The following is a 27837-nucleotide window of genomic DNA, read 5'->3' on the forward strand; positions in this document are numbered from 1 at the left end:
ATTGGCGTTGCAATTGAACACATATATATGTATAATGGCCTCAAATGCTCATTTATTGCTCATACTCGTAGGTTGAATTACCGTACAAGTCACAAAACTTCCGCAGATGGAACTAGGCTCTTAACATCGGTCGATAATTGTCTTTTTTACATTGGTTACCATAGCAGGCTTGACCACAGGACTTCACCGCGTGGTGGCAGCATTAGTCCGAGAACCACCGACTTTATAATTACAAGCACTCTCGATTCCTCTCTGTCACGACACGTTTGAAACGTATATTTATAGGAAGCGCTCTGAGTTGGAGTTTAAAGAAAAGTTCTTGCGTAAAATCAAAGCCTATGGCCCTCTGATGGACGAGTGGGAAATTTCCCTACAAATTTAAATATTCAATAAGTTTTAATGCGAAAACATTTGAATTTTAAATAAATGAAATGTAATAATCAAGAATTTCATATAATTTATATCTTATTATATATCTATGTCTGTTATATCGTATATCTTATTTGTGGTTTTCTGATGTCAAGTCTAATAAAAATCATAAAATTTGGATAACTTTGTGTACAGATCATTGATTCAATCAAGGAATTGAAACCTTGACTAATTATCGATCGTTGTCTAAAATGATAAATTATCAAATTGTCTTACGTGGCAATGTTATCGATTAATTTTTACTACGTAAACGAGATGAATATTAAAAATAAAAATATATTGCAAAAGAAAATGATTATATTTATGTAATGAGTCGGAAAGGTTGCGCAATTCCGTACGTTCATTCAATCCATAGTCAACCGTGCTCCAATTAAAGAAATTCTTTTACAATTTCATTCTATTACAAATAGTTGATTATTTGATTTACTCATAACGTTATCAATTATATATACAGATGAACCCACTTATAAGTCGCGCAATTTCCGTCAATGAACGACTGTCACTTGGTTATATCATACGACAATTTCGAGTATCATCTCAAAACATGGTTATCGCTGTAAGTTTTGTTTCGTTAGATTTAAAGAATAATGACATAAATTACATGATATTATCACTACAATTATTGTAATTGATGTATAAATATATTAAAATACTATAATTCTTTTTGTAAAAATGAATTATACATATATATGATGTGATTATATAGGCAGGACAAAAACTACCCACAATTGATCTTTTTGAAGACTCTCCTGCAAATAAAGTGAATCTTGCTAAAATTGCAAATGGGAAAAAAATTGTAATTTTTGGAGTACCAGGAGCTTTCACACCAGGATGTTCCAAGGTATATATTTTCATGTCTATTCAAAAATCGATTTAATGTATTCAATGTATTAATAACTATCCTTGCTTACTCAAAATAGGTATAAATGTAACTGAATAAATAAAGGAACAAATAATATTAAGTTAGTGTTATATAGTAAATGTTATAAGTATGTTAATATTTATTAAGTATTAACGTAGTAAAAGTAATTTTTTTTAACTATAAGAAAGTTATATTCTATATATATAGAAAACAAAAATATTTCTATAATACAAACATTTACTTTTGTATTTAAAAGAAATAGTATAGTGGATATTATATTTAAAAATTTGATATTATTTTAGACACATCTTCCTGGTTATATACAGAAAGCTGGCGAATTAAAATCTAAAGGAATTGCAGAAATTTTTTGTATTTCTGTAAATGATCCGTTTGTAATGGCAGCGTGGGGTAAAGAACACGGAGCAGAAGGAAAAGTAAGATTATATTTTATTTATTTTATATATTTTGTATGTAACACCATTTTTATCAGTAAATTTTATACTTTCTTGTACAGGTACGTATGCTGGCAGATCCAGCAGCTCAATTTACAGATGCAATGGAACTGTCAGTAGATTTACCAGTACTGGGTGGAAAAAGAAGTAAACGATATTCTATGCTTCTTGATGATGGAGTAGTTAAGGAGTTGAATGTTGAGCCTGATAATACAGGTCTTTCTTGTTCCTTGGCTGAAAATATGAAACTTTAGAAATACACTATTAAATATTACGTAGCAGTTCATTATTTAGTAAATTATAAAGAGATGCTTTGGTCAATTTATAAATTCTGCTATATATGTATGTATATAATAAAATGATTATTCGTTACCCAGAATTATAATGTGTCAAATAAATTATTCCGTTTGCCTTAATTTTATGTAATTTATTTCATGTCCATTATTTCAAATATGTACTTCTGATTCTTAAATATTATTGTTTATATTCATTTCATATTTTTGCTCGTATAACAAAACAAGAAAAAATAATTTCACTCAATATGTATACATAAAATTATAATTAAAATATTTACTTAATCTTATAATACTAAGAACTATTATACCTATATTAAAATATAAATATATATATTATATATAATTTGTAATTAATTAATTATATATTAATAATAGAAAGTTATTATATATATCTATGAAGCTATTATACAGAAACACACACAAACGTATATGCATATATAAAATAATATTTATAGAAGTATCGTTTGTAAATTTGTATTTAATTGAAAGTGAAGTGTGTTGACAACATTTCGTCACTAGCTTCACTGCAGTTAGAAAACCAATTGTTGACGTATAATGCTTGTTTGTGTTGGAAACTTTATGGCGCCAATTATACCACTTTACTGTTAGCTATAAATTTTTTAAAATTGTTTTTAAAAATGCCGGCGTTTTTGAAGCATATCGAAGTAGAAAACTTTAAGTCTTACAGAGGAAAGCTTATTATAGGACCTCTAAAATCCTTTACTGCTGTTGTTGGACCAAATGGATCCGGTAGGTTATGTTCTTTTATATTAGTATATGGAGAACTTCTAATAATTTCAGACCTATTATGCATTATATATTTGTTTCTAATATAGGAAAATCTAATTTTATGGACGCAATTAGTTTTGTTATGGGAGAAAAAACAAGTAGTCTCCGGGTAAAACGGTTTAGTGAGTTGATACATGGAGCTTCAATAGGAATGCCAGTTGCACGAAGGTATTTCTGGATCTTATAGACTAAAAATTTTTTTAATTATTTTAACAACATTTATACTTACTTGTACATACTTTAACCGCTTGCTTTAATATTATAAACTGTACTTTCATATCTTCAAGTTTCAATTATTTTAGATATATAATTTTTGTTTTTATTTCTTTGCTAAATTACGCTTTTATTTCTACTCATAAGACACCAAACTTCTACATATTTCAAAGTTACATATAAAGTATTTTTTGAATTTGTTAAAATATTAAAAGAAAAGACTTATTATGACATACATTTATTAAAAATTTTTATATAAATATCTTATTTGCCGAAATACGCTATAATTTTCTTTTTTCTTTTACATATTTTAAAGAAATAGTAATATCTAAAATTTAATAATTTTTGTTCTTTCTCTTTTACAACATGAGAAAAAAATTGTTTTAAAAACATCTAAAATAATTGTATTTAATTTTGTTTTTGAATATAACTTTATAATATATTATAAGATAAAGAAAAAGTGCAAGTATATACATTTTTATACAGTTTGATTTAATAATTTTCAACAAACTAATTCAATTTTTAAACAAATTAACTTCTTTCTTTCTGAATGTGTATAAATTTGTATTCAAAGGAAATAGAAATAATTTCTTCTTTTTAATTTTATTATTTAAAATGTATCAGAATATAAATATAAGTTAGAGAATAACTTAAAATTAAATTATATGCTTAATTGTAATATGGGTGTTTTGTTTAATAGGAAACAATCAAATATTCCATAAGGGAATGAAGTTATAAAAAGATATTTTCAAAGAAATTGTTTAGTACATAGGAGGACATTAGGTAATATAAATAACATTTTTTTGAGTGTAGAAATAGAAGAGATATCAAAGTCAAGTCAATTTTTTTAAAATAATAATATTATATACAGTATTCATAATATGGTGGCATTTGTTGAGATACAAATAATAACATTCCATGTGACAAAACATCATAAATTAGATCCAAAGCAGTCAAATCAATACAAATCATTAGCTAACATCTTTGAATGATACCGATTATGCTATGCATTGTAAATAAAGATCAAGCTTCTTTTCTCCTTCAATATGTTTTAGATTCATATCTTTATATTCTAAGAGTTAGTTTAAGAGGTATCTTTATTGAGACAAAAATTCAAAAGTGCAATTTAACCATTCTTCTAACCTTTATAGCACCAGTTTCTTCGCTGTATGACACTTCCAGTATCCTTGAACATGTCAATGCTGACAGCTCTGGTCTGTTGGGATATTGTCTATGAAATTCTTTACTAAATCTCATATTCCACTGTTTCAAGTTAAACAAAATACCCTATATATATATATGTGCATATATCTACATTTATAAACATAATATTTATAAGCATAATCTGTGTATCAAATGTATTTATGTATATGATACATCTTATGCAGTCATTATAAATTACAGTGCATCTGTAACTGCTGTGTTTGAACTAGAAGATGGAACCGAAAAAAGTTTTATGCGTTCTGTACAAGGCTCTTCTTCGGAACATAGAATAAACAACAATGTAAGTTTTATATATTTTTTTAGTTAGTTTAGTTAGAAATTTAATTTGAATGGAAATTTACAAATTTTCATGTATTATGTAGGTAGTTACTAGCCAAGTATATCTCAATGAGTTAGAACAACTTGGTATTAATGTCAAAGCAAAAAATTTCCTTGTATTTCAAGGAGCTGTAGAATCAATAGCAATGAAAAATCCAAAAGAACGTACTGCACTTTTTGAAGAAATTAGTAATTCTGGAGCATTAAAGGCAGAATATGAAAGGTAACTTATATACATAAACTTACACATATATTGTTTATGCAATATTATCCACAGTCATATTGGTAATTTCAATATGTACAGCATACGAATATAAAATAATAATTAAAGTAAAGTTTAATAATTAATTTTAACCTTTTCTACTTGAAAGTAAGGCAAGGAAAGGCATCATTCATTAAACATTAAATTTGTTTTCATTATTTCCTGCTATTTCGTATTTTATTCACTTATAATTCTAAAATTATAAAATAAATTCTAAAATATCTTGTAGTGTAATTGTTTTGTATAATATCTATTTAATTGTATATTAATTCTTAATTGTATATTATATATATAAATACAATTAATATATATAATTAATAATATATAATATAATAATGTATATAATATAATTTATAATAACTAAGGGTAATCATTATTTTAATGTATTATATAACAGTTCAATATATCTAAAAGATAAATAATATACTGTGTAATATTTCATCCTTTGGTAAATCAGTTTCTGATAAACATGTTATAATTATAAATAGATTTTTTACTTTTATAGATTAAGAACGGAAATGTTAAAAGCAGAAGAGGAAACTCAATTTTCATACCAGAAAAAGAAAGGTATTGCTGCTGAAAGGAAAGAAGCAAAACTAGAAAAAGAAGAAGCTGAAAAGTATCAACGTTTAAAGGAAGAATATGTAGGTCATTTATTTACTCATTAATTTCAAATTTAAACAAATTATATAATTTATAGATCCATTATTGAATCAATGTTAAATGACTTAATATTATCTGTTTCATTGTAGATAGAAAAACAAGTAGAGCTTCAATTATTTCGTTTATTTCATAATGAAAAGAGTACAGAGAATTTAGAAGTTTCACAGAAAAAGAAACAACATGAAATAGAAAAGATTGAGAAGAAAAAGGAAAAAGCAGAAGAATTATTAAAGGAGAAAAAGAAAGAAGCTGGAAAATTAGGGAGGGATCTCGCTAAAATCGAACAGGATATTAGAGAAGTAGAAGTTGAAATAACAAAAAAAAGACCCACATTCATCAAAGCAAAAGAACGTGTTGCACACATGCAAAAGAAAGTAGAATCTGCTCGGAAGTCACTAGCTCAAGCACGTATTGCAGATGAAGCTCATAAAAAGGATATACACGAACTTCAAGAAGAACTGCGACAAGTAGAAGATGCTAAAGCAGCTTATGAAGCAAGTATTGCTGGACAATCACAATTACAAGGAAGAGATGTGCAACTTGAAGATGAACAGGTAAGAAAATTCAAATGGGATTTAAATAGAAAAATATTTTTCAAAATATGTCATCATAAAGTAAGATTATAAATCATTTTTCTAATTCTAATATTTTTCTCATTTTTCTAATATTATATTATAATAATCCTATTTAATTAAAGCTACAATAATTATATATATCTCAAAATTTAAAGACCAAAGTAATCATTATTATAATCATATTAAATATTAATTTAAGGTGAGGGAGTATAATCGCTTGAAAGAGGAAGCAGGTAAACAATCAGCGAGGTATTTGCAACTTCTTGATTCTATTAATCGGGAGCAAAAATCTGATCAAGATAGACTTGATAATGAAGGAAGAAAAAAGACAGAAATAGAGAATAAACATAAACAAAAAGGTCATATGCGAGATGAAGCTCTTAAAAGAGTAGAAAAATTAGAAGAACATATAAGGACGTCAGAAGCTGCCTTGGAAGATCAGAAAAAGTTGCGGGCCGACTTACAATCTGATGTTGGTACATCAAAAGATAAAATACAAAATTTACAGCGGGAATTAGAGAGCATTTCAGAGCAGCTAGGTGACGCAAAGGTTGATAAGCACGAAGTATCAAGAACTAAAAAGAAAACTGAGATCGTAGAAAATTTTAAACGCCTCTTTCCTGGAGTAGTAAGTAACAAATTAGATTTAATTTTTTATTTATAAATCATTTTCTTGCAAATTATTATTTTATCAGTCTAATAATGTAATTATCATATAATTACTATTGTTATTATTATTTCTTAGTATGATCGCATGTACAATATGTGTGAACCTATTCATAAAAGGTACAATGTTGCAATTACAAAAGTTCTTGGCAAATATATGGAAGCTATAGTTGTTGATACTGAAAAAACAGCTAGACAATGTATCCAGTATCTCAAAGAGCAATATCTTGAACCAGAAACATTTCTTCCTCTTGATTACATCCAAACAAAGCCATTAAAAGAAAGACTTAGGTATGTAACGTAAAAATAACTTTAAACACTAGCTGTATAATTTTTTAAATATTTAGAAGAGTCATTATTTCTATTCTTAACAGTATCTTTGTATATTTTCTCACTTCTCCCTTCATATTACAAAGATTGTAGTAATTTCTAATTTCTAATTAGTTTTAATTTCTTCTCTTCTTCTCTTTTTGTTTTAGAAATATACAAGAGCCTAAAAATGTAAAATTGTTATATGATGTATTACATTTTTCACCTAAAGATATTGACAGAGCTGTATTATTTGCTACAAATAATGCACTTGTGTGCGAAACACCTGAAGATGCAAATAAAGTAGCTTATGAAATGGATAAAAAAGCAAGATATGATGTATGTATGTATAGAATAACTAATTTTTTAAAAAGTTACAGTAATTAATATATACATGTCATTACAGTGTGTTGCATTAGATGGAACATTTTATCAGAAAGCAGGTATTATATCTGGTGGTAGTTTAGATCTTGCAAAGAAAGCGAAAAGATGGGATGAGAAACAAATGTCTCAATTAAAGGCACAAAAAGTAAGACATTCTATTTCCATATACAGTGTACTTGTATATTTTACTGTACACAATTGTTCTGCAGTATATGTTAAATATTTTGTAGGAAAAATTAACAGAAGAATTACGTGAATCTTTGAAAAAATCAAGAAAAGAATCTGAATTAAATACAGTTGAATCTCAAATACGAGGTTTGGAAACACGTTTAAAATATAATAAAAGCGATCTTACTGCTACGGTAAATAATATAATTTATAATGCTATAAAACTGCAATTATAATAATAATAACAGTATTTTAACATATCTTTTATATACTGCTTATTGAAAATTATACATATTACAGCAAAAACAAATTTCGGAACTTGAAACAGAATTAGATGCCCTTCAGAACGAATTAAATATGTTTGGTGTATGTAAATTTTTTATATTTTATTACACTTATGTAAGAATGTTTACTAAATTGATATATCCTTTGTATATAGCCAACAATAACTGTAATTGAAAAAACTATGGCCGAGAGAGATCAAGAAATACAGAATATCAAGGAAAAGATGAATAATGTTGAAGATGATGTATTTGCTAGCTTTTGTGAACAAATAGGTGTATCTAATATTCGACAATATGAAGAAAGGGAATTACGGTATGTGTACTTAAATTTAATAAATATGATATTAATTTTAATAAATATAAATTCTTTAATATAGGAACCTTATTTCTTTATGTCAATTCATTTTTAAGTAATGAATGTATTATAACTACAATATATAAGATATTAAAAATTGTCTAAAAGAATAGATACATTAAAAACAGAAAAAAATGTATGAAAAATGAAAGAAAAATTTTATTTCATTTTACATCGTATACAAAATACATACTTCATACAAATATTGCATGCAAATTGCAATTATGTTTACTTCTAATAATTTCTGCACTCATAAAAAATAATTTTTAAATATTAAACATCTCGAATTTCTTATTTATTTTTCTCTTTCTTTCTCATTATCTGGATAATATTTAATTATCTGAATAATTTAATTTATAATAACATTTATTAATACTTTAAATACGAATAAGTTTGCTTTTTTGTCTCTTACATTACAATCTTCATTTTTATAGTATTTTTTAACTCAAAACGCTTACCCTTTACAAAGGGAAACAAAATATATTACCATTTCAATTTTTAGTGTAACAAGGAACTTAGTGTTTCATTCTCATTAACAAATTTTTTTATATTAGGAAAAAAATAGAGACAATAATTTTTCTTACAATTGATTAATTCTAGAAATTATACTTCTAGATCACAACAAGAAAGAGCAAAGAAGAGGATGGAATTTGAAAATCAATGCAATCGCATTTATAATCAATTAGATTTTGAGAAACAACGTGATACAGAAAGTGAGTAGAATTTTACTTTATATGCGTACTTTTAAGAAATTTAATACTCGCTTTGCTAAATTAATATTTAATTGAAACCTCTAAATGAGAATATGTAAAACTTAGGTAACGTATTACGATGGGAACGCGCCGTTCAAGATGCAGAAGATAAACTTGAATCTGCCCGACAGACTGAATCTAATCAAAAAGCAGAAATAGATCATGATGAAACTCAAATGGAGCAATTGAAGTCCGCGCGAAACGCAAAAAAGATGGAAGTTGATCAAAAAGAAGATGAAATAGGCAAAGCTAGACGTGAAGTTGGAGCAATAGCGAAAGATATACAAGCTGCTCAAAAACAATTAAATGGTATTGAAACCAAAATTGAACAAAAAAAAGCTGAACGTCATGCTATTCTAATGCAATGTAAGGTATGTTGTAAAACAAAATAAAGTTAATCAATCTATTGTTTAAGGATTTTATAGAAACAAGTATATGAATGTAATGTTATATAGATGGAAGACATTGCAATTCCAATGCTTCATGGAAATATGGAAGATATAGCTAGTGAAACTACTGCGACTAATAATTCGGAAGCTAATAATGACTCATCCTTAAGTACTCACCAGCAATATGAACGTGAAAAACGAATAACTGTAGATTATGCCCTCCTTCCTGAAAATTTGAAGGATATAGAAGAAGAAGATATTAAGAAAACTACTGACAAACTAACGAAAACGATTAATGATCTACAAAGTACTATCCAACGTATTCAAGCACCAAATATGAAGGTAAAAACTATAATATTGCAAATAGAAAATTACAATTTAATCTTGTTTAAGATATTACATATAGTATACCCCAGATGAAGGGGTTCTGTGAAGTTACGCTAACTCTTTTTGCTAACTCAGTGAAAACAGTAACAAGTAACCCTAAAATCTCACAGTGAAAATATGTAAAAATAATAATTTTAAATGTTCAATAATTCGGTTACTAATAGAAATATATATTCTTGCGTTTTCCTTCTTTTATGCAACTAATAAGAAAGGACTGATAACATTTTTTGGTGACAACGCGATTGCATATTTAGTCTATTTCTCACTCGATTACATGCATTGGAATGTGTTAATTTTTTGAAAGAATATTTTCTTTTTCCTTCTTGAAAATCTTTCATTCATAATGTTGATGTTTTTAAGGCTATTCAAAAGTTATATCTTGCTAAGGAGAAATTACAAGAAACTAACGAAGAATTTGAACAGTCTCGTAAAAAAGCAAAAAAAGCAAAAACGCAATTTGAGAAAATCAAAAAAGAAAGACATGACAGATTTATGGCTTGTTTCGAGCATGTAGCTAATGAAATTGATCCAATTTATAAGGTTTGTATATGTTAAGTATATGAATTAAAAAAAGGTACATAAATATATCTATTATTTTAGAGTTTAGCAAAAAATCAATCTGCTCAAGCATTCCTTGGACCAGAAAATCCAGAAGAACCTTATTTGGATGGTATTAATTATAATTGTGTAGCGCCAGGGAAACGATTCCAACCAATGTCTAATTTATCTGGTGGAGAGAAAACTGTTGCGGCATTAGCCTTATTGTTTGCAATTCACAGGTATCTAGTTTCTAATTATTAGGTTTTTAAATTTTTATTTTGAAATAAATTTAAATCTAAAATTAATCTATTTCTTATTCATAATATATTTTACATTATATTAAATTATTATTAAATTATCTTATGTTAGATTATAATCTAATTTTATGAAATCTATAGTTTTCAACCTGCGCCATTCTTTGTTTTGGATGAAATCGATGCTGCACTGGATAATACTAACATAGGAAAAGTTGCTAGTTACATACGCGATAAAACAAGCTCTTTACAAACTATTGTCATATCTTTGAAAGAGGAATTTTATTCCCATGCTGATGCATTAATTGGTATTTGCCCTGATGTGAGTATAACTGAAAATTTATATCGTTCTAGCAAAATTACATTACATATATATATTTTTTAATTACAGGTTGGAGAGTGTTTGGAAAGTAAAGTATTAACTCTTGATTTAACTACATATCCTACGCACATTAATTGATAGGGTATATTTCGATTATAATTATACATATTTCAATTGTGTTTTATTTTGTCGTCTTATTTCTCGCACGTAATAGTTTTGTTTTACATACAAGACATTTTAAAACTTCTTGTATCAGAATTTAAGAAAATATCCCATAAATGTCAAATCAAACAAATCTCAAAGAGTATTCGAATAATTCAATTTTTTATTTCTAATCTTTTTCTCTTTTTGGAAGTATTAGGGTAATACTACTATCGTATTTTAATTATTTTGGAAATTTTTATTTTTATTTAAACTAGATTAATATAAGAAATTGACTTTAGTAATGTAAAGTTGCTTGGTAATAAATTATTTGTATAAGTAATAGATTATCTATTAAATTAAAATAATATGTCAATTTTTAAGTTAAGCATATAAAATGTTAAAAAAAAATTATAATTTTTATATTGTAAGTCTGTAAACATGTACCTTTCTAGGATAAAAAATTTTATTATAATATACTGTTTATTAGTTTTTAAATATCTATCCTTTATACAAGATGTGAAGTAATGATATTTTATTAAGTTTTGTACAGCGTGTTCGGCTACAAGTGTCAAAATATCGAAGGTCTGATTCTCGAAGCTAAAATAAGATGAAAATCAAGAATGAAAAGATTGCGTTTTCGGCTTTGTTTTTTAGTTATTGATAATTAAAAATTAGCCGAATTATCCCTGTGCGCGAGCAAACCTCCTTACATGAATGAAAGTAGGTTAGTCTAAGCAGCGGGGTGCACAGGGATCCTCAAATCGAACGATACATGGGCGGCAACTTACCTCGTACAAGACGTAGAGGAGAAGATTATGATATTCGAAATATTTGTTACGATGTTTGTCTAATTCGTTTCAGTGTTGGCTAAAAGATAGGTGTAAGAGAACTTTACCTATTAAAAACTGAAGATGACTGAAAACTCGGAAAAGGAAGATGACAAAAGAAGTTTGCTATTTTATCACTTTAAAGCTCCCCTTGAATCATGTTATACCAGACAAAAAATTATCAATTCACCCACTAACAATGAAATAATCTACGCTGAGCATGTTTCGTGGTTCACCCTGTACAAACATGAATATCAATCGAAAAACATCAATACAAATTTGACGAGTCCCAACATTATTTATTTAAGTTTATATTCTTTATATCGATCTTTTCATATTTTTAGACCAGCGGAGAATGTCCAGAAAGTTTAACATATTCATTTTCACTGGAAGAATATCCTACGTCGCACGAGAAATGAGAAAAAACTTCCTCATTTTATGCTTAAAGCACAACGTTACCATTAAATGAAAAATTCGGAATCCTGTTTTCATAAGTGTAATATTAATAATCATAACGCTTATTTTAATTAATCTGTGAGGATATGATTTTTATTCTTTTATCGAATTATTTGAAAGTATTTATTTTTAACGACTTCGTTATGTCCTACAGAAACAACTGTGTACGTACAATGTGTAGTTTAATCTGAACACCAATGACGATGACACTGATGCAGATAACATTCCGAGATCTGTACGTAGTTTCCATTAAAACAAGTATGTAACGTATTTATTGCTGTATGACAGCCATGGGAGGAATTATAAGATTTTAATAATTTGTTCATTTTATTTCTACTGGTTCTGTTACAACTCGTAATACAACTTGTAAATATTCAGACACTAGACAATTTATAGCAACAATACTTACATACACGAATGTAAGTAAAATGTATCAATTAACGAGAAACTAATAGTCAAAAATAATGTCTATAATCTTCCTATAGAATCGACAAATAATACAATTTAATTATTTGTTTAAAAATTGATCGATAGTATATTCATTCGTATATCAACTGTGGCTTAGATCCCATAATTGTGGAATTTACCTCTGCTGTGATATTGTGATAGAATTCAGCAGAACTTTAAACATATCTTCTTTTCCTACATTACGTATATGTATATAGTTCGTAAACTGTCAAATGCAACGTTTCTTTGTCTATGTATGTGTTATCTTGCTACTCGAGAACCGTTGAACCAAATTTCTTTCCCATATAGGTGCATCCTCGGTCAGGTTTTAAGCTATGTTTGGTTAAAATTGATTTTTATGGAGCTGAGAAGTGAAGATAAATGCGCGACAAGACGAGGAAAAGAACTGGAAACACACAGGAAACTGAATGCGCTGTGAAAACTACAAGGGGTGATACATCAAGACTGTGTGTGAGAGATAAGTAGCTTTTTAAAATAGTTGTACAAAGAAGTCCGCGGCGGTCGTATCGTCATCGCACAAAGAGAGTATTATATTCTCTGGTGTGGGTATGTCAACATAAGCTGGCGCGAACACACATAAGCATTTTAAATGCGCTAAAACAGGTTGTATTATTTGGAGAATTATATAGAGAATTTACAGGTTCTCTTATAGCCAATATTTTCAAATGCGTGGATTCACGCCGGTTCTCATCGCGATACCTTTAATATGAATACGTACAACCCTAAAATGTCTTGTACTTTATCAATCTAGATACGTTAAAAGTTAATAAACTTTTTTGGGGGGGATATGTTAGATTTTTAAATTAAAAATGAGTGTGCGGCAGCTGCATAACACGAAGATGAATTTATGTCATTGTATAGAAAGAATGACAAGACAGGTAATCAGTTTGCTTACTTCTAATTAACAAATCAGATGCAAAGACGCTTAACAAAGATACTCGGGGTTGATAAATTCAACAATAGGAATTATCGCGAACGTTCATTGTGCGAGATTATGAAAACAACACAGACTAATATCACACTGGCCCAGTTATACTATTAGAAATAGTGGTAACTCTGATTTATAGTCGGACACAACGATACAGGGACTTGGGTCAATGTAGCCTATTACGGTTAACGCTTTGTAAAGTAAGTCGCGCTCCGGGAATGCGGCCAAAATAATGATTGTCGTTTAATAAACTTATTAAGTCGAAATGACGTGATCTGTATCGACAATAGTATCGTAACTGCAACCGATAAAAACTAGAAGATCACGAAGTATGTCAATCAACTGTTTGTGTAGTCGTATTTTTAGCGAAATAATGAATGAAATAGCTTCTTCTATCTAACGTATTCAATCGTGACCTAGGCTAAAGATTGGAAATTATACATTACATTTTACGTTACCTCTTAATTAATGTTCCTGGACAAATGACAAATTCATGAAATGTTTAAACACCCGATATTAATCACGATTATAATACGATTTCCTTTTTTAAACTAACATAGAAGCATACTTATGTAAAGTATGTGGAAGTACTGCAAATAATCATTTTTTTTTTATTTCTGAACAAATATTCTAGTCATTAAATTATACATCTATATAACAGAATTTCCACGTAGGTATTTTTGCTGAACTTTTGTGTTTTGTGCCATATGTACGACATTTGGACCGCTTAAAAGAAAAGTTACATTAAAAATAGTTTAACGGCAAGGAGATATGCCGACAGACTATGAGAAGGTAATCGATTAATTTTTTAATAGAAATAAAACAGATTGAATTTACAGGTATTTATAATGTCATATCCTACGATTAGGCTACTATTTATGCTTATTGGATTATAACGATGAAATAATATATCATTATTTTCAAGGAACTTATTCAGAGATCTATATAATCAGTATATACATATATTAAAACAAATGTTTAAAAAAAGTTTTTAAATAAAATGTCATCTTGACGTTACATCGACGCTTAATATTAAGCTCTTAATATCAAATTTAATCTTATGCACTTTAAGGTGTCTATTATGACACAACGTTATATATTATATATTTAAAAGATAACAATATAAATACACGAATTACTTCTCTAGTTTAGATATATCAGATTTTCTAATCTTGAAGTGGAAACGATAATAACGTCATTTTTCAAGTAACATCACCTACATCGATTGTCCTTTTCATTTCAAGATACATAAGGCATGCCAACGAAATTAATACACATATCTAATTTTTATTAATTTTTATTAATTTTTATTAATGCAACGGTAGTTTAAATTTAACAAAGTTCGATTATATTCGCTAATGTTGCTTATTGTTAGTAGAGAATGAAATAAGCAGTGTTACATTTTCAAAAAAATCCTCTTCAGAGCTGATTATCCCACTTGAATATTGAACGGGAACGCTATATTATTATAGCATGATACATCGCGTTTAATTTATGTTCTAATTCACGCTTTCGCAACATTCTGGCCGCAAACACATACATACATCTTATGTTAACCATCCTTTTATATTTACGATAACTTTATCAGATTTAATATGATTTAAAGGTGGATAATCGTTACACGAAGAAACAAGGTATTAAATGTATTATTTTTCACGCATAAGATTTATTTTTCGCACATACGTTTATCCTAACACAATAATTTTATTTCGACACGAATCTTATATCTCGAAGTTTTCGAAATATTAAATTTCCCAGAAGTTCTATTTATATTTAAAACTGCAAAAATTTGTTTCTTTTCTAACGCGACCTTTTTAACATGATTTTCCACGTTTAAGAAAGATTAGTATTATAATGTATTAAATTTACGTAAAGAGGAACTGTTACTGTATATTTGAATATCTTTAAGTATTTCATAAATTTATTAATAAAGTTATTAATAAATGGAGGGTTTACGGAAAAAGGGGAGAATGCCAAGTTTTAGCATTTTTTAATAAACGAAAATTTATTTTAATGTCACACCTTCGTATTTTATCATAGATATTATTATCGAAATAAAACATTTTATTCTTCATTTTATTCTACGTCATTTTCAACTTTTATTTGTAATTTTTTTATTTTAAGCAATATATAACGCATTAAACTGTAAAACTATAGCTATTGTAAAACTCAGAAAATTAAAATTTAAATTAATACGACCAATGTAACAAAGAGCACACGCTGCCACCTTTTCTCTGTTGGTCCTCTAAAAGTAAAATTCGTATTATTTTATTTACAATTTTGTCGCACGTACATATAGAATATAGCTAGCAAGATAATTATAAAAATTGTTAGAAAAGTTATTTTTTTTATTTTATAAGGCGTAAAAACTCTGTTTCTTATTGCCCTCATTTTTATTATACGCGAAAGCACTGCGGATAAAATTAAAAGCATATTTAACAGAAGAAAATAAGTGGCGTGCGTACTCGATCATCGCAATAAAAGACACATGCAGTTTCTTAGTAAAGGGTGATGACCTCTCCATTTCGTAAAACGGATCTAGGATGAAATAGACATATACATACAAAAGAAGCGACATGTAACTACTGACTTTCCTTCACAATCGTGTCGAAATAAGTGGTACGTCAATTTTGAATTACGTTCGCTAACATATTCTCTTTTCTCTTTCTAGTTATTAAACGTAAAAGTTAAAACAAGCCAAAAACAATATTTTCTCGTCGTTCAGAGAATACAAAGATTTTCAAGTAACGGTATTAGGTTTGTATAGTGGTATTTCTATAAATCATATGAATATTAAATTCAAACAAAAATGAATAAAATTTCCAATTTCGTATAATTAAGATATCTTTGAAAATCAAAAAGTGCCCTTTTACGTTTTAAGTTCGAATGAGTATGGATACATGTACGTAAAGTTAATAATTAATTTAACAAATGTTGCTCGATTTCGTCATTCTTCGTGATAACGTTTCACCCCTATGTGTTGGCGTGAATGCGGAGGAAAGAAGAAGATCGCGGTTTCCGATGAGAAACGCAAGAGGATAGAAGAGAAAAATGACATCGAAGGAAAGGGATCAAAGAGAAGGGATGAGATCGAACGAAGACAGTGGGAGGACTGCATGTAGATCGTAAAACGGAGGATGATGACCTCCCCTGAGTTACAAAGCATCTGCTAAATAAATGATACGCCAGTTGTCGTAAGTCTAGTTGTCCTCAGCTTCAGACGAAGACGAGTTGGCTCTAGGATCACGTTACTGGCTATCATCATAGTTGCTCATGGGGCCGGAGGCCCTTCGGTTAGCCGCGGCGTTCGCCGTTATCCAACTTCTTTTGCCACAGGTTCATTCCATACGGACCAAACTCAGGAAACAACGGTCCAAGCCGCTGCAAGCTCAACAAGCCGCGAATGGTGATTACGATTACGACTATTACGAGGGTTACGATGACTACGATGATAGAAATGGTGAATATTACACTTGCACTTATTTTTTCTACCCTTTTTATAATATATATACAAACTATATTTGCGTGGATAAGGTGGAATTGCGCATTGAGCTATATCTATGTTAAGTTACAAATACTTGAGACAATTTATTCAAATTGATTTACTCCATCTGTGCATTGTGCATTGTGTGTACCACTTTTTATTCATTAACTCAGAGAACATGTATTTTAATTGATCTGTTTTAACGGAGTTATTATCATAGAACGTATATTTTGTAAAATGCTATAATTCCAAGAATACGATAAATGTGTAATTGATCTTTAGGTGTGTTGTTCTAATTCCTTTCAGAGTTTTTTTTTTTTTTTTTTTATATGAAATCAAACATCACGGTGATGAAAATAAAAATATTATGGTGCGCATAAGAGTCAAGAGATTCAACTTGCAATGATTTTATTTTGTCTCGAAATTATGTCTCGCAAAATGAGCAACAAAGTTTTCTTTAGATAAACAACTTGTTTCCCGCGACAGATACGGTTTGTTAATTTGATGTTAGCTATTATCTTTTACATTTATAAGTTTTATAAATGATCAACATTAAGGAGGAATATGATGCTACAGAGAAGAACGCGAAAGTTTATTCGTTTAATGTAATTCGTTATACTATTCGTTCCCTTAATTCTACCATTTTCAATCGTTCGTTAACATTTGCAATAACACGTTAATAGTGAAATATAGAAAAATTGATTTTTAATTGATTTCTGTCGCTTGTTTTTAATATACGTACATACATGTATCGTAATTAATGTAGAAGTGAATCTTTCTATGCGATATTTATGGGGATGAAATTAACATCTGCATTGATATCTGACACCTACGAATCTTTGCTCGATGAATTCAAAGTGACGCTATAAAGCTACGTATAAAAGCTATGTGCGTTCCTCGCACTGTCTGCATGTAGATTACATAGTTAAAACTGCGAGGCACCTTTGATCTCGTCAAAAAACCGACAATCCTTAGCAGCCTCGCGAGTCTGCCTCACACTGTCTCTATGTAGTTTAATGTCTAATCGCCCGACAAGTCCATATGATTCTTTATTTGCCAGAGACTTACGTTTTATCTTCTATGTAAATTACTCCACCATCATGATCCTGAAAAGTAAAATCCGATTTATATGAACATGCAAATTCAGGCAAGGTTAATGTATTTATATAGTTCATAACATACAATTCATGATAGAATGTAAATCGCAATGTAGAGAAGCTCCTATGATTTTTCTCAAAAATCAACGAACGAGGAGAATTTATTTTATATTTTTGATTTATTTTTATACATAAAATAAATTTCTGTCTCATTGTAACAGCTACTTTATCATATCTTGCATAGTGAATTTGATAGAAAACCAGTAAAAAAATAACCATTGTTCTAACAGAAAATTTAATACATTTATACAATGATAAATGATTCCAAATTTTTAGGTTTAATAAGCGTAATAATTCTGTAAACTTGTTATATTAATTTCAATCCCCTCGTGAAAACGTATAACACGTTCATTTCGTAGTATATGGAACACACGCAGAAAACGACGATTCCCAATGGTTATGATTCTTATGCCGTTTTATGCTTTAGATATGCTATGAAATTACCTAACAGTTCTTCGTTATTGTAAGAGGCTATTTCCTATGTCGTTGCGAAGCAATTAAAGGAAGTATTAATAACCATGCAAGTAACACCGGAAGCTTCGGATCAGATGCTTGTTTTAGCGCTTTGCGTAATTCAATTAATCAATTACATTAACTGATAAAAATTAACAATTAAAATTTTTATTGTAGTCTATTAAGCGAAACATCTCGATGTATATCGCAGTCGTATTAGCTTTTTACTCATTTAACAAGTATTATAATAATATTTCCACTTACTGTCGAACTGTTCGAAAACATCGAGTTGTCCGAGCATTCGTATATCACGAGTACCTGTTCCAGTCGACCTTATTCTTATTCTATAATTTTCCATTTCCTATTTTATAATATTAATATTTTATTATATACCTTATACAATATTTATATTTTAATAATATTTGTGTTTAGAAACTACAACTACAACTGCGCCATCACCACCTGTTACATCCAGCGTCAATACTGCAAGTACGTACAATATGTCAGAAAGCATCTGTAACGAAATACATATAGAAACACGCGTTGTAAAAAAGTAACTAAGAAAAGGAATCATATATGACTGAATTTTCATAGAAGAATAGGAAATTGTTTAGAATAGATAGCGATGAAATTGTGTATGATTATAAAAAGTAACAAATTAAATATTAACGAAAGATTACGATATAACGCCGATAAAAAACAGTGACAAAACATTAACTACGTAATTTATATTATGTTATCTTAAGGCAGGGGTGAATTACCGACAGAGACATTGCAAACTTTCTACAGACCTGGACTGTCTACAGATGTACCAACGCAAGCGACAATTCGAACTTTCAGTCAAGGTATTTGATACTTTAATATGCATATAATTTATCGACTGTAAATTCATAATAAATATTACGTGCTGTCAAGTAATGATTGTATTTTGTACTATCATTTTGTACGAAATGTTGGCATCCGTAAGAGACAAAAATATGAATTTTCATAAGAACCCGCAAGCTATTGATAATTTTTATCGTACTGTACATGGTTCATTTGTAATAACACTTTATGCGCTAACAAACATTATGCTTTCAACATTTAACAAACAATGATGTACTGTGTCATTGGAAACATATTTCTTATTATATATCCATGATAGATGATTAAATAGATGTAATCATGTAGCTAATCTTTTTCTAAACACTGATTCATTTGGAATGTCGTAGTCGGTATATTACCAAACGAAGTGCAAACAACACCAGAACAAAATCATGCAGTGAGTATGAATTTCAAAACATACTACGAAGTTGTGGATATATATAATAATAAATATAATTTATTTATATTGCTAGTCACCGACAGAGATTGTTCCTGGTGAAAGTAACGTGATTAGCGCGGTCGCTGTTCCTGGACCCAGGGTAAATAGTATTACAAAAACATACATAGTTTACATTTGTAACCGATATATCATCAATGGCACATATGTATATATTTTGTCATTAGACAGTGAATTCTTCATAAAATCTTTTGTGAAAAATGAGACATAACAATATGCAATGTTCCAATAATAATTTTTATCGTCTTCATAAATTAGGGCGAGCCTGGTCGACCTGGAGATATGGGTCGTCCGGGAGATGCTGGATTTCCAGGACACCCTGGATCTCCGGGAATTCCAGGACCTCCGGGGCCACCAGGACCTATACCTGACGTAAGTAGCGTCATTAACATTTATTTCTATCTAAAATTTACTATTTGAATCTGATTATTATTAATGTACAAATTTACGATTAATACGGATAGCATAAATATTTAATATAGATTATTAACAAAATGATGTTGAATACAGGTATCAATGTATTATCAGCAATTAGCTTTATCTCAAGCAAATCAAGATAAAGGACCGACGGGAGCAGCAGCACCTTTGTATGGTCCAGAAGCCTATTTACAAATGCAAACTGGTCCTATTGGACCGCGTGGTCCATCAGGTAATTATACTCGCTTTATTAATTATGTATTTCTATTTTTATTGTCAATTGTTAGACGTCTATTCGATATTTTCCAAATTGTAATAGGTCCACCTGGACCACCTGGACCACAGGGTTTTCAAGGAGTACGAGGAGAACCTGGTGAACCTGGAACTTTGGGTCCTCCAGGAGCGCCAGGTCCCAGAGGATTAGCTGGTTTACCGGGAAAGGATGTATGTATACATATTGATTAAATTATTAATATTAGAGTTAGATAAAAGTATATGTTATTATTAGGGTAATACCGGTGAAGATGGAGAACCTGGTCCTCCAGGATCGGTTGGTCCAGTCGGACCAAGAGGTCTACCAGGGATGCCTGGTCTTCCTGGTGTAAAAGGACACCGAGGTTTTCCGGGGTTAGATGGTGCAAAAGGAGAACAAGGTGTATCTGGTGAGAAAGGATCCATGGGCGTACCTGGACCGATGGGACATGTAGGCCCGATGGTAAATATTAAATATTCATATTCACATAAATAAAATTAAATTTTGTAAATTGTAATTATATATTTTAATTATATAAAAACAATAATTTATTAGATGTTTAATAATTAAATAGGGCCCTGCAGGTCCACGTGGTGAAAGAGGTAGAGAAGGTCCTCCTGGACCTCCAGGAATTAGAGGGGTGGATGGTATTGCTGGGCCCCCTGGTCAGCCTGTAAGTAGAATAATAAAGATTACAAATATAGAGTGGTGTAAAAAAGTCGCGAAAGAGTTTGAAATAATAATAATTTTGAGACATCCCCAAAGGAAAAAATTAGGAGCTGTCAAGTGTAGCGATCGGAAGAACAATTTTAATCCTAAATTTCTGGAGATTAAATCTCGAAAATAAAACTCTATAATGTTGAAGATGTATTTTATTAGATGTATTTTAGAAACTCTGGAAAGCAAAAAAAAAAAGAAAAAGGAAAAAAAGAAAATCATCTGTATAGTATCGACCATGTATTAACGAATATGTAACTTTTATAGGGTACGGTAGGTAAGCCAGGTTCTCCTGGATTTCCAGGTAGTCCAGGTGTAAAAGGAGATCAAGGAGCACAAGGACCAAAAGGAAGCCAAGGCATACAAGGCCCTCGAGGTATATTTTCTTACATTAGATATTATTTACTATGATCAAGTAACTTGAGATAATCAACAAACTACAACATAAATAACAACATCATAAATAAAAATATCGTATAGCATTGTATAATTTGAAAGTAGACAACAAAATATCCTAATACTACTTGTATACATCGCTGATAAGTGAAATTTTAGAAAACCATTTTCAAAGTTGATAAATTGAAAGATGTATGTAGACTTATATCATAGTAATCAAGACTGTTAAATAAATTCGACTTTAAAATTAAATGACTGAAATTTGCATCGAAACATTGTCTACTTTTGAACTTTAAAATTATATCTTTGAGAGATATAACATATTTCAATTTCCTTTCTCGCCTAGGTGAAACTGGTCGTCCTGGTCAACCTGGTGAATCAGGACCACAGGGACCCCAGGGAAAAGATGGAATACCTGGAGAAAAGGGAAGTACAGGTGCAACTGGTTTAGTTGGTGCTCCAGGTTTCCCTGGAGCTCGCGGACAACCTGGGATACCTGGCAATCCTGGTGTTCCAGGAGCGAAAGGCATGCCTGTAAATATTGTTTTTGTATTCCTATTCTCTCATCTCTTAAACTTTTAAATTGTGTGCTTCAACTTTCTTATTGCACTATATGTACCAAAATATTATAATTCGCAGGGACTTTCGGGTGAAAGAGGATTTAAAGGTGATAGTGGAGCTAAAGGTGATTCGGGAAGTCCAGGGCCACGTGGTTTGCCTGGTCCTCCTGGGAACGAGGGTAAACGAGGAAAAAGGGGAATGCGCGGACCAATTGGTACATCCGGTCCTGCCGGAGAACGTGGAGCACCAGGCGCACCGGGTCTTCCGGGACCTGATGGCCCCATAGGACCCAAAGGTATGTCGTCATAAACGTCATAATTCGTCAAAATTATTATCAAAGACACATTTTTTAAGAACATGCATTCTTAATTCTTTTTTAATTTCTGGATATGATCTTTTAAGTCCTATTTAAAACTTTTAACAATAAAACTGCTTATATAATGATGTATTAATAATTAATTTTAACATATTTATGTCAATAAAAATAATTTATATAATCGTTCGCAGGTCAGTCTGGAGATCGTGGACCAATTGGACCAATGGGGCTCAGAGGAGCTAACGGAGATCCTGGTCGCCCAGGATCTCCCGGTTTACAGGTCTTTGTCCATAATTATTTTAAAAATACAGGAAAATAGCATTTCATCAAATATTTACATTTAGAAAATTAAATAATAACGAATAAAGTTACATCTCAAATATTTTGTAAAGTTGTATTTCGTAAAAATATTAAATATGAGTTTAATATTTATTTTTTTGAGAAGCTAAGAGATATAATATTTATTCTAATGATTCACGCTTAGTTAATTATATGTGCTAGTAGTACAATTTTACTTTGTACTTATGCTTTATATCTTAAGAAACATATATTAGAATATCTAACTATGTTTTCTGATTCTCCTAATATTAGCATTTATAGTATTCTAATAAATAATTTAAATTATACAGAGAGAGAGAGAAATAGTTGAAATAAAATATTACAGGGTACACGTGGTTTAATGGGTCGCCCTGGTGCTCCCGGAAAACCAGGAAACCCAGGAGACCGAGGAATTCAAGGTGCTGATGGAAAACCAGGTGAACAAGGTCCAGCTGGATTACAAGGTTTACCTGGTCCAATAGGTCTCCCAGGAGAAAAGGGATATCCGGTATTAATATTTGTATTTTTGTTGTTTTTAATATAATAATAATATAAGTATGCGAAATTAATATTTATACGGAAAATGTACTCATTAAAAGGGTGAACCAGGAAAAGCTGGTGAGCCAGGAAATCCTGGACCACCTGGTCCTAGAGGTGATACGGGAAAGGAAGGAGCACCAGGACCTCAAGGTTCACCTGGACCATCAGGAGTAGATGGTGAACGGGGACCTCCAGGATCTCCAGGTCCTAGAGGTTTTCAGGTATATCTTAAACGTTCGATAATATATAATAAACACAGAGTTATATATTCTGAAGTTTATGTATCGGTCTTTTCGCTACCCAATTTTTCAATAATGAATATTGGTTTTGAAAATAATTGCTTTAAATGTAAAACATATTTAAAAAAATGGGCGTAAAAATAATAAAGGGGCAGTATGATTTTATTACATAATTTGATTATGCAATTAGGGTTTTCCAGGCGTTACTGGTAATCCAGGAACACCAGGAAAAGATGGAGAATCAGGTGTTCAAGGACCACCTGGTCCACCAGGTATACCTGGAAATAGAGGTGAACGAGGATTTCCTGGTGAAAGAGGTACACCAGGAGGACCAGGATTAACAGGACCAAGAGGAGAACCAGGCGCACAAGGATTAGATGGACCTCCCGTAAGCAGTTTTAGATATTTTACATGTTATTTTTAAATCTATTCAACATAAACTACTAGAAATTACTTTTCGCATAAAAAGTTCTTAATTTTTGACACATTATTTGTTTATATGATTTTACATAAAGTGTTATATTTCAGGGATTACCTGGAGCAAAAGGAGATCGAGGAATTTCAGGTCCACCTGGATTGGTAGGATTGCCTGGCTTACGAGGAGCTACGGGAGAGTCAGGTCAGAAAGGAGAAAGAGGATCTAGTGGACCGCCTGGCCCTGAAGGACCTTCAGGTTGTACATTACAAAAAGTTCACATACTTATTACCTTAAAATGATATATAATGTAGACATATTCTATTATAGGACGGATTGGAGAGCGTGGACCACAAGGTCAAATTGGCTCACCGGGACCGCCAGGTGAACCAGCAGAACGAGGCGATCCTGGATTACCTGGGCCTCCAGGAGAGGTAGGTGCTCCTGGAAATCCAGGAGAAAGAGGACCCCAAGGATTACAAGGACTGCAAGGCTTCCCAGGACCACAAGGACTCATTGGTTTACCAGGATTAAAGGGTGATCGTGGTTATCCAGGTTTAAAAGGAGATCAAGGAAATCCTGGCCTACCTGGTAATAATTAATATGTACTAAATGAAATAAAAACATATCAAATTTTACATCTCTTGTAAATATATGCTTCTAACATAAATTTTACAGGTAGCCCAGGTGAAACTGGACCACAAGGTCTAGTTGGTTTGACGGGAGCTAAAGGAGTACGAGGAGAACCAGGCGCTAGAGGAGAGCCTGGTATTATGGGACCACCAGGAGTACCAGGAATCGTTGGTGCAATGGTATGTTTCATTTTATTATCGAAGAATATTGTTTAAATTGTCATAAATATTAGAGAGTATTTACTTACTAATATATTACACTATTTTTGTTACAGACAAAGTGTAAAATATTAATGTAATTTAACTAATAATCCTAAATCTGTATAGGGCCCTCCAGGGGCAATAGGACCATCAGGACCACCTGGGTTACCAGGTAGTAAAGGTAATATTGGAGAAACAGGACGAGCCGGAAATCCTGGACCTATTGGGAATCCAGGTTCACCTGGTGCAGATGGAAATAAAGGCGAGAGTGGTTCTCAAGGACCACCAGGTACTCCTGGTCCTCAAGGTCCTCAAGGCTCTCCTGGCGAAAGAGGATTACCTGGTTTACCAGGTCCGTCTGGACCAATAGGCGCTAGAGGAATACGAGGAGCACCTGTAAGTTCAACTATCTCCTTATCTTGTGAAATTTACATATATCTATTTATATTAAATTATGAATTATAAATAATATATATTTTATTTAATATAATATAACAGGGTGAATCTGGTGTACCTGGGAAACCTGGACCAGAAGGTCCACCTGGGCCTCCTGGACAAGTTGGACCAATTGGACCACATGGACCAACAGGAGAAATTGGAGCAGAAGGGCCCAGTGGTAAACCTGGACCACCTGGAATAGCAGGTCGTCCTGGAGATAAAGGACCACCGGGAGCGGTAGGACAAACGGGATTGCCCGGCTCTCCTGGTTTACCCGTAAGATATGATCATAGTGTATTTTTTATAAACTACAATAAAAAAACTTAAATATAAAATTTTAATAATGTAAAACAGTTATGTATATAGCTATATATGAGCATCATGTACACTTTGGTAACTAGGGACCACCTGGTCAAGCAGGTGCTCCAGGATCAACTGGAGAAAGAGGACCAAAGGGAGAAACAGGACCACAAGGTGTAGAAGGACAGCAAGTTAGTTTCATCATTCATATTATTTATGTATACATGATACATGATAATAATTCATAATAGTTGTAATTAGCATTGGTATGTATTTTTATTGTGACTTTAAAATAACTGAAATAAAAAAAGTCAAATAATACTATTCCTACAATTAGGGACCTAGAGGAAAACCAGGACCTATAGGATTGGAAGGTCCTAAAGGTGATCGCGGAGAAGAAGGCCAGAAGGGTGCGAAAGGCCATCGAGGATTTACTGGTTTACAAGGTTTACCCGGGCCTACTGGTCTACCAGGGGAAAAAGGAATACCTGGACTTCCTGGGCTACCTGGAAAAGATGGCGAATCTGGACCCAGAGGTAGTCCTGGACGAGATGGCAGCCCTGGGCCAATTGGATTAACTGGCAATCCAGGACCAAAAGGTCCTTCAGGTGAAGAAGGTCGCCATGGACCACCAGGTCCTCCTGGTCCTCCAGGGCCTCCAGGTCCACCTGGTGAACTTGGATTAGGATATGATGCTGCTTCTTTAGCTGCACTTTTAGGTGATTATTATAATTTTTCTAAACCATGAAATTACTTTATAATTTTATTTTATACTCACTATTATTATTAAATATTATTAAATATTGTTCCATACCATGGAATTAATCATGTTATTATATGAATAGGACAAGGTCAAACTAAAGGACCAGATCCATTAGTTGGTGATGAACCACCTAGAATGTTTAGTCAAGACATGACAGAAGAAGAAAGGAAAGAACTCATTTTGAAAGCATATAAACAATTGAAATCATCATTCCAGAAATTTGTAAAACCAGATGGTGGAAAAAGTTCACCAGCCAAAACTTGCAGGGACCTTTATACTGCTTATCCAGATAAACTTTCTGGTCAGTTTATAAGTAGAAAAATAATGTTTAATACTACAACTATCCTTTTCAGTAATTCATTTTAGGAAATATGAATTTATTTACTGAAAATATTATCCTATCATAGGAGAATATTGGATTGATCCTAATGAAGGTGATACAAGAGATGCAATTTTAGTGTATTGTGATGCTAAGAAACGTGCAACATGCTTATTACCTAATCCTGTACGTTCCCCAGAAATTAACTATATTACTGATCAACCAGAAACTTGGTTAAGCGAAATAGAAAATGGAATGAAGGTAACAATTTTTTGCTGTTGTTGCGTAAGAGTATACATGTTCAATATGATGAATCAATTTATTGTTCTATATATTTTTAATACCTACAACATATAGATTACATATAAAGCAGATAGTAATCAAATTGGCTTTTTGCAACTTCTATCAAAACATGCATACCAAAATATAATATATCACTGTAAAAATAGCATAGGCTATTTTGATTCTGAGCGAAAGACGTATAGAAAAGGTATGAAATTTTTAACCTGGAATGATGTAGAATTAACACCACGTGGAAATCAACGTCTAAGATATGAAATGATAACTGATGAATGTAGAGTAAGTTTTGCATTATTCAAATGATGATTTGTTAACCTTGCAAAATATTTAACATTAAAACATTATAACATTTATAACAATATCTTTACAGACATATAATGGACAATGGGGTAAAACAGTAATTTCATATGAAACTGATAAACCTGTAAGACTACCTATAATAGATGTGGCCTTACGAGATATTGGAAAACCAGATCAAAGCTTTTCTATTGAAATCGGTACTGTTTGTTATGAATAATAAATTGAAATTAATAAATACATTTTTATATTATCATTACATAATTAAAGTATTTTCTTTACTC

At 30.9% G+C, this 27837-nt stretch overlaps 3 protein-coding genes and 1 long non-coding RNA gene across 5 annotated transcripts; 3 read left to right on the forward strand and 1 right to left on the reverse strand.

Annotated features, from left to right (window-relative positions):
- The first annotated feature begins 694 nt into the window (after positions 1-694).
- On the forward strand, positions 695-2122 carry LOC100650919 (peroxiredoxin-5, mitochondrial). Its single transcript, XM_012321339.3, has 4 exons — positions 695-985; positions 1136-1270; positions 1594-1725; positions 1806-2122. Exons 1-4 carry the CDS (start codon positions 884-886, stop codon positions 1995-1997), a joined length of 561 nt encoding a protein of 186 aa, XP_012176729.1. The 5' UTR covers positions 695-883; the 3' UTR covers positions 1998-2122.
- Positions 2123-2564: 442 nt separating this feature from the next.
- LOC105667205 (structural maintenance of chromosomes protein 1A) lies at positions 2565-12360 on the forward strand. Of its 2 annotated transcripts, none has more exons than XM_012321340.3 (20): positions 2565-2789; positions 2876-2996; positions 4446-4545; positions 4628-4806; positions 5351-5489; positions 5598-6062; positions 6283-6711; positions 6829-7040; positions 7229-7397; positions 7465-7587; positions 7673-7804; positions 7911-7976; positions 8050-8207; positions 8865-8962; positions 9068-9372; positions 9457-9732; positions 10138-10317; positions 10378-10556; positions 10716-10893; positions 10963-12360. In XM_012321340.3, the coding sequence occupies exons 1-20, from the start codon at positions 2678-2680 to the stop codon at positions 11029-11031; spliced, it is 3690 nt and encodes a 1229-aa protein (XP_012176730.3). In that variant the 5' UTR covers positions 2565-2677; the 3' UTR covers positions 11032-12360. The 2 variants fall into 2 exon arrangements, with proteins under 2 accessions (XP_012176730.3, XP_048261063.1); XM_048405106.1 differs by lacking the exon at positions 2565-2789 and adding an exon at positions 3742-3824.
- A 3731-nt stretch (positions 12361-16091) lies between these two features.
- Positions 16092-27812, forward strand: LOC100649253 (collagen alpha-1(I) chain). Its single transcript, XM_012321341.3, has 28 exons — positions 16092-17176; positions 19243-19299; positions 19557-19655; positions 20022-20071; positions 20148-20213; positions 20390-20503; positions 20642-20780; positions 20868-20992; positions 21057-21263; positions 21376-21474; positions 21786-21894; positions 22261-22448; positions 22554-22770; positions 22983-23071; positions 23456-23617; positions 23709-23870; positions 24079-24276; positions 24417-24561; positions 24634-24894; positions 24982-25115; positions 25263-25532; positions 25635-25850; positions 25976-26065; positions 26212-26593; positions 26720-26938; positions 27045-27217; positions 27314-27535; positions 27627-27812. The coding sequence occupies exons 1-28, from the start codon at positions 16990-16992 to the stop codon at positions 27771-27773; spliced, it is 4527 nt and encodes a 1508-aa protein (XP_012176731.2). The 5' UTR covers positions 16092-16989; the 3' UTR covers positions 27774-27812.
- On the reverse strand, positions 17772-19298 carry LOC125384939. Its single transcript, XR_007223791.1, has 2 exons — positions 19075-19298; positions 17772-18306 (listed from the first exon to the last, which is right to left on the reverse strand). It is a non-coding gene; the product is annotated as an uncharacterized LOC125384939 (long non-coding RNA).
- Positions 27813-27837: the final 25 nt, after the last annotated feature.

This window comes from Bombus terrestris, chromosome 4 (genome assembly GCF_910591885.1).
Source record: "Bombus terrestris chromosome 4, iyBomTerr1.2, whole genome shotgun sequence".
NCBI classification, from domain to species: Eukaryota; Metazoa; Arthropoda; class Insecta; order Hymenoptera; family Apidae; genus Bombus; species Bombus terrestris.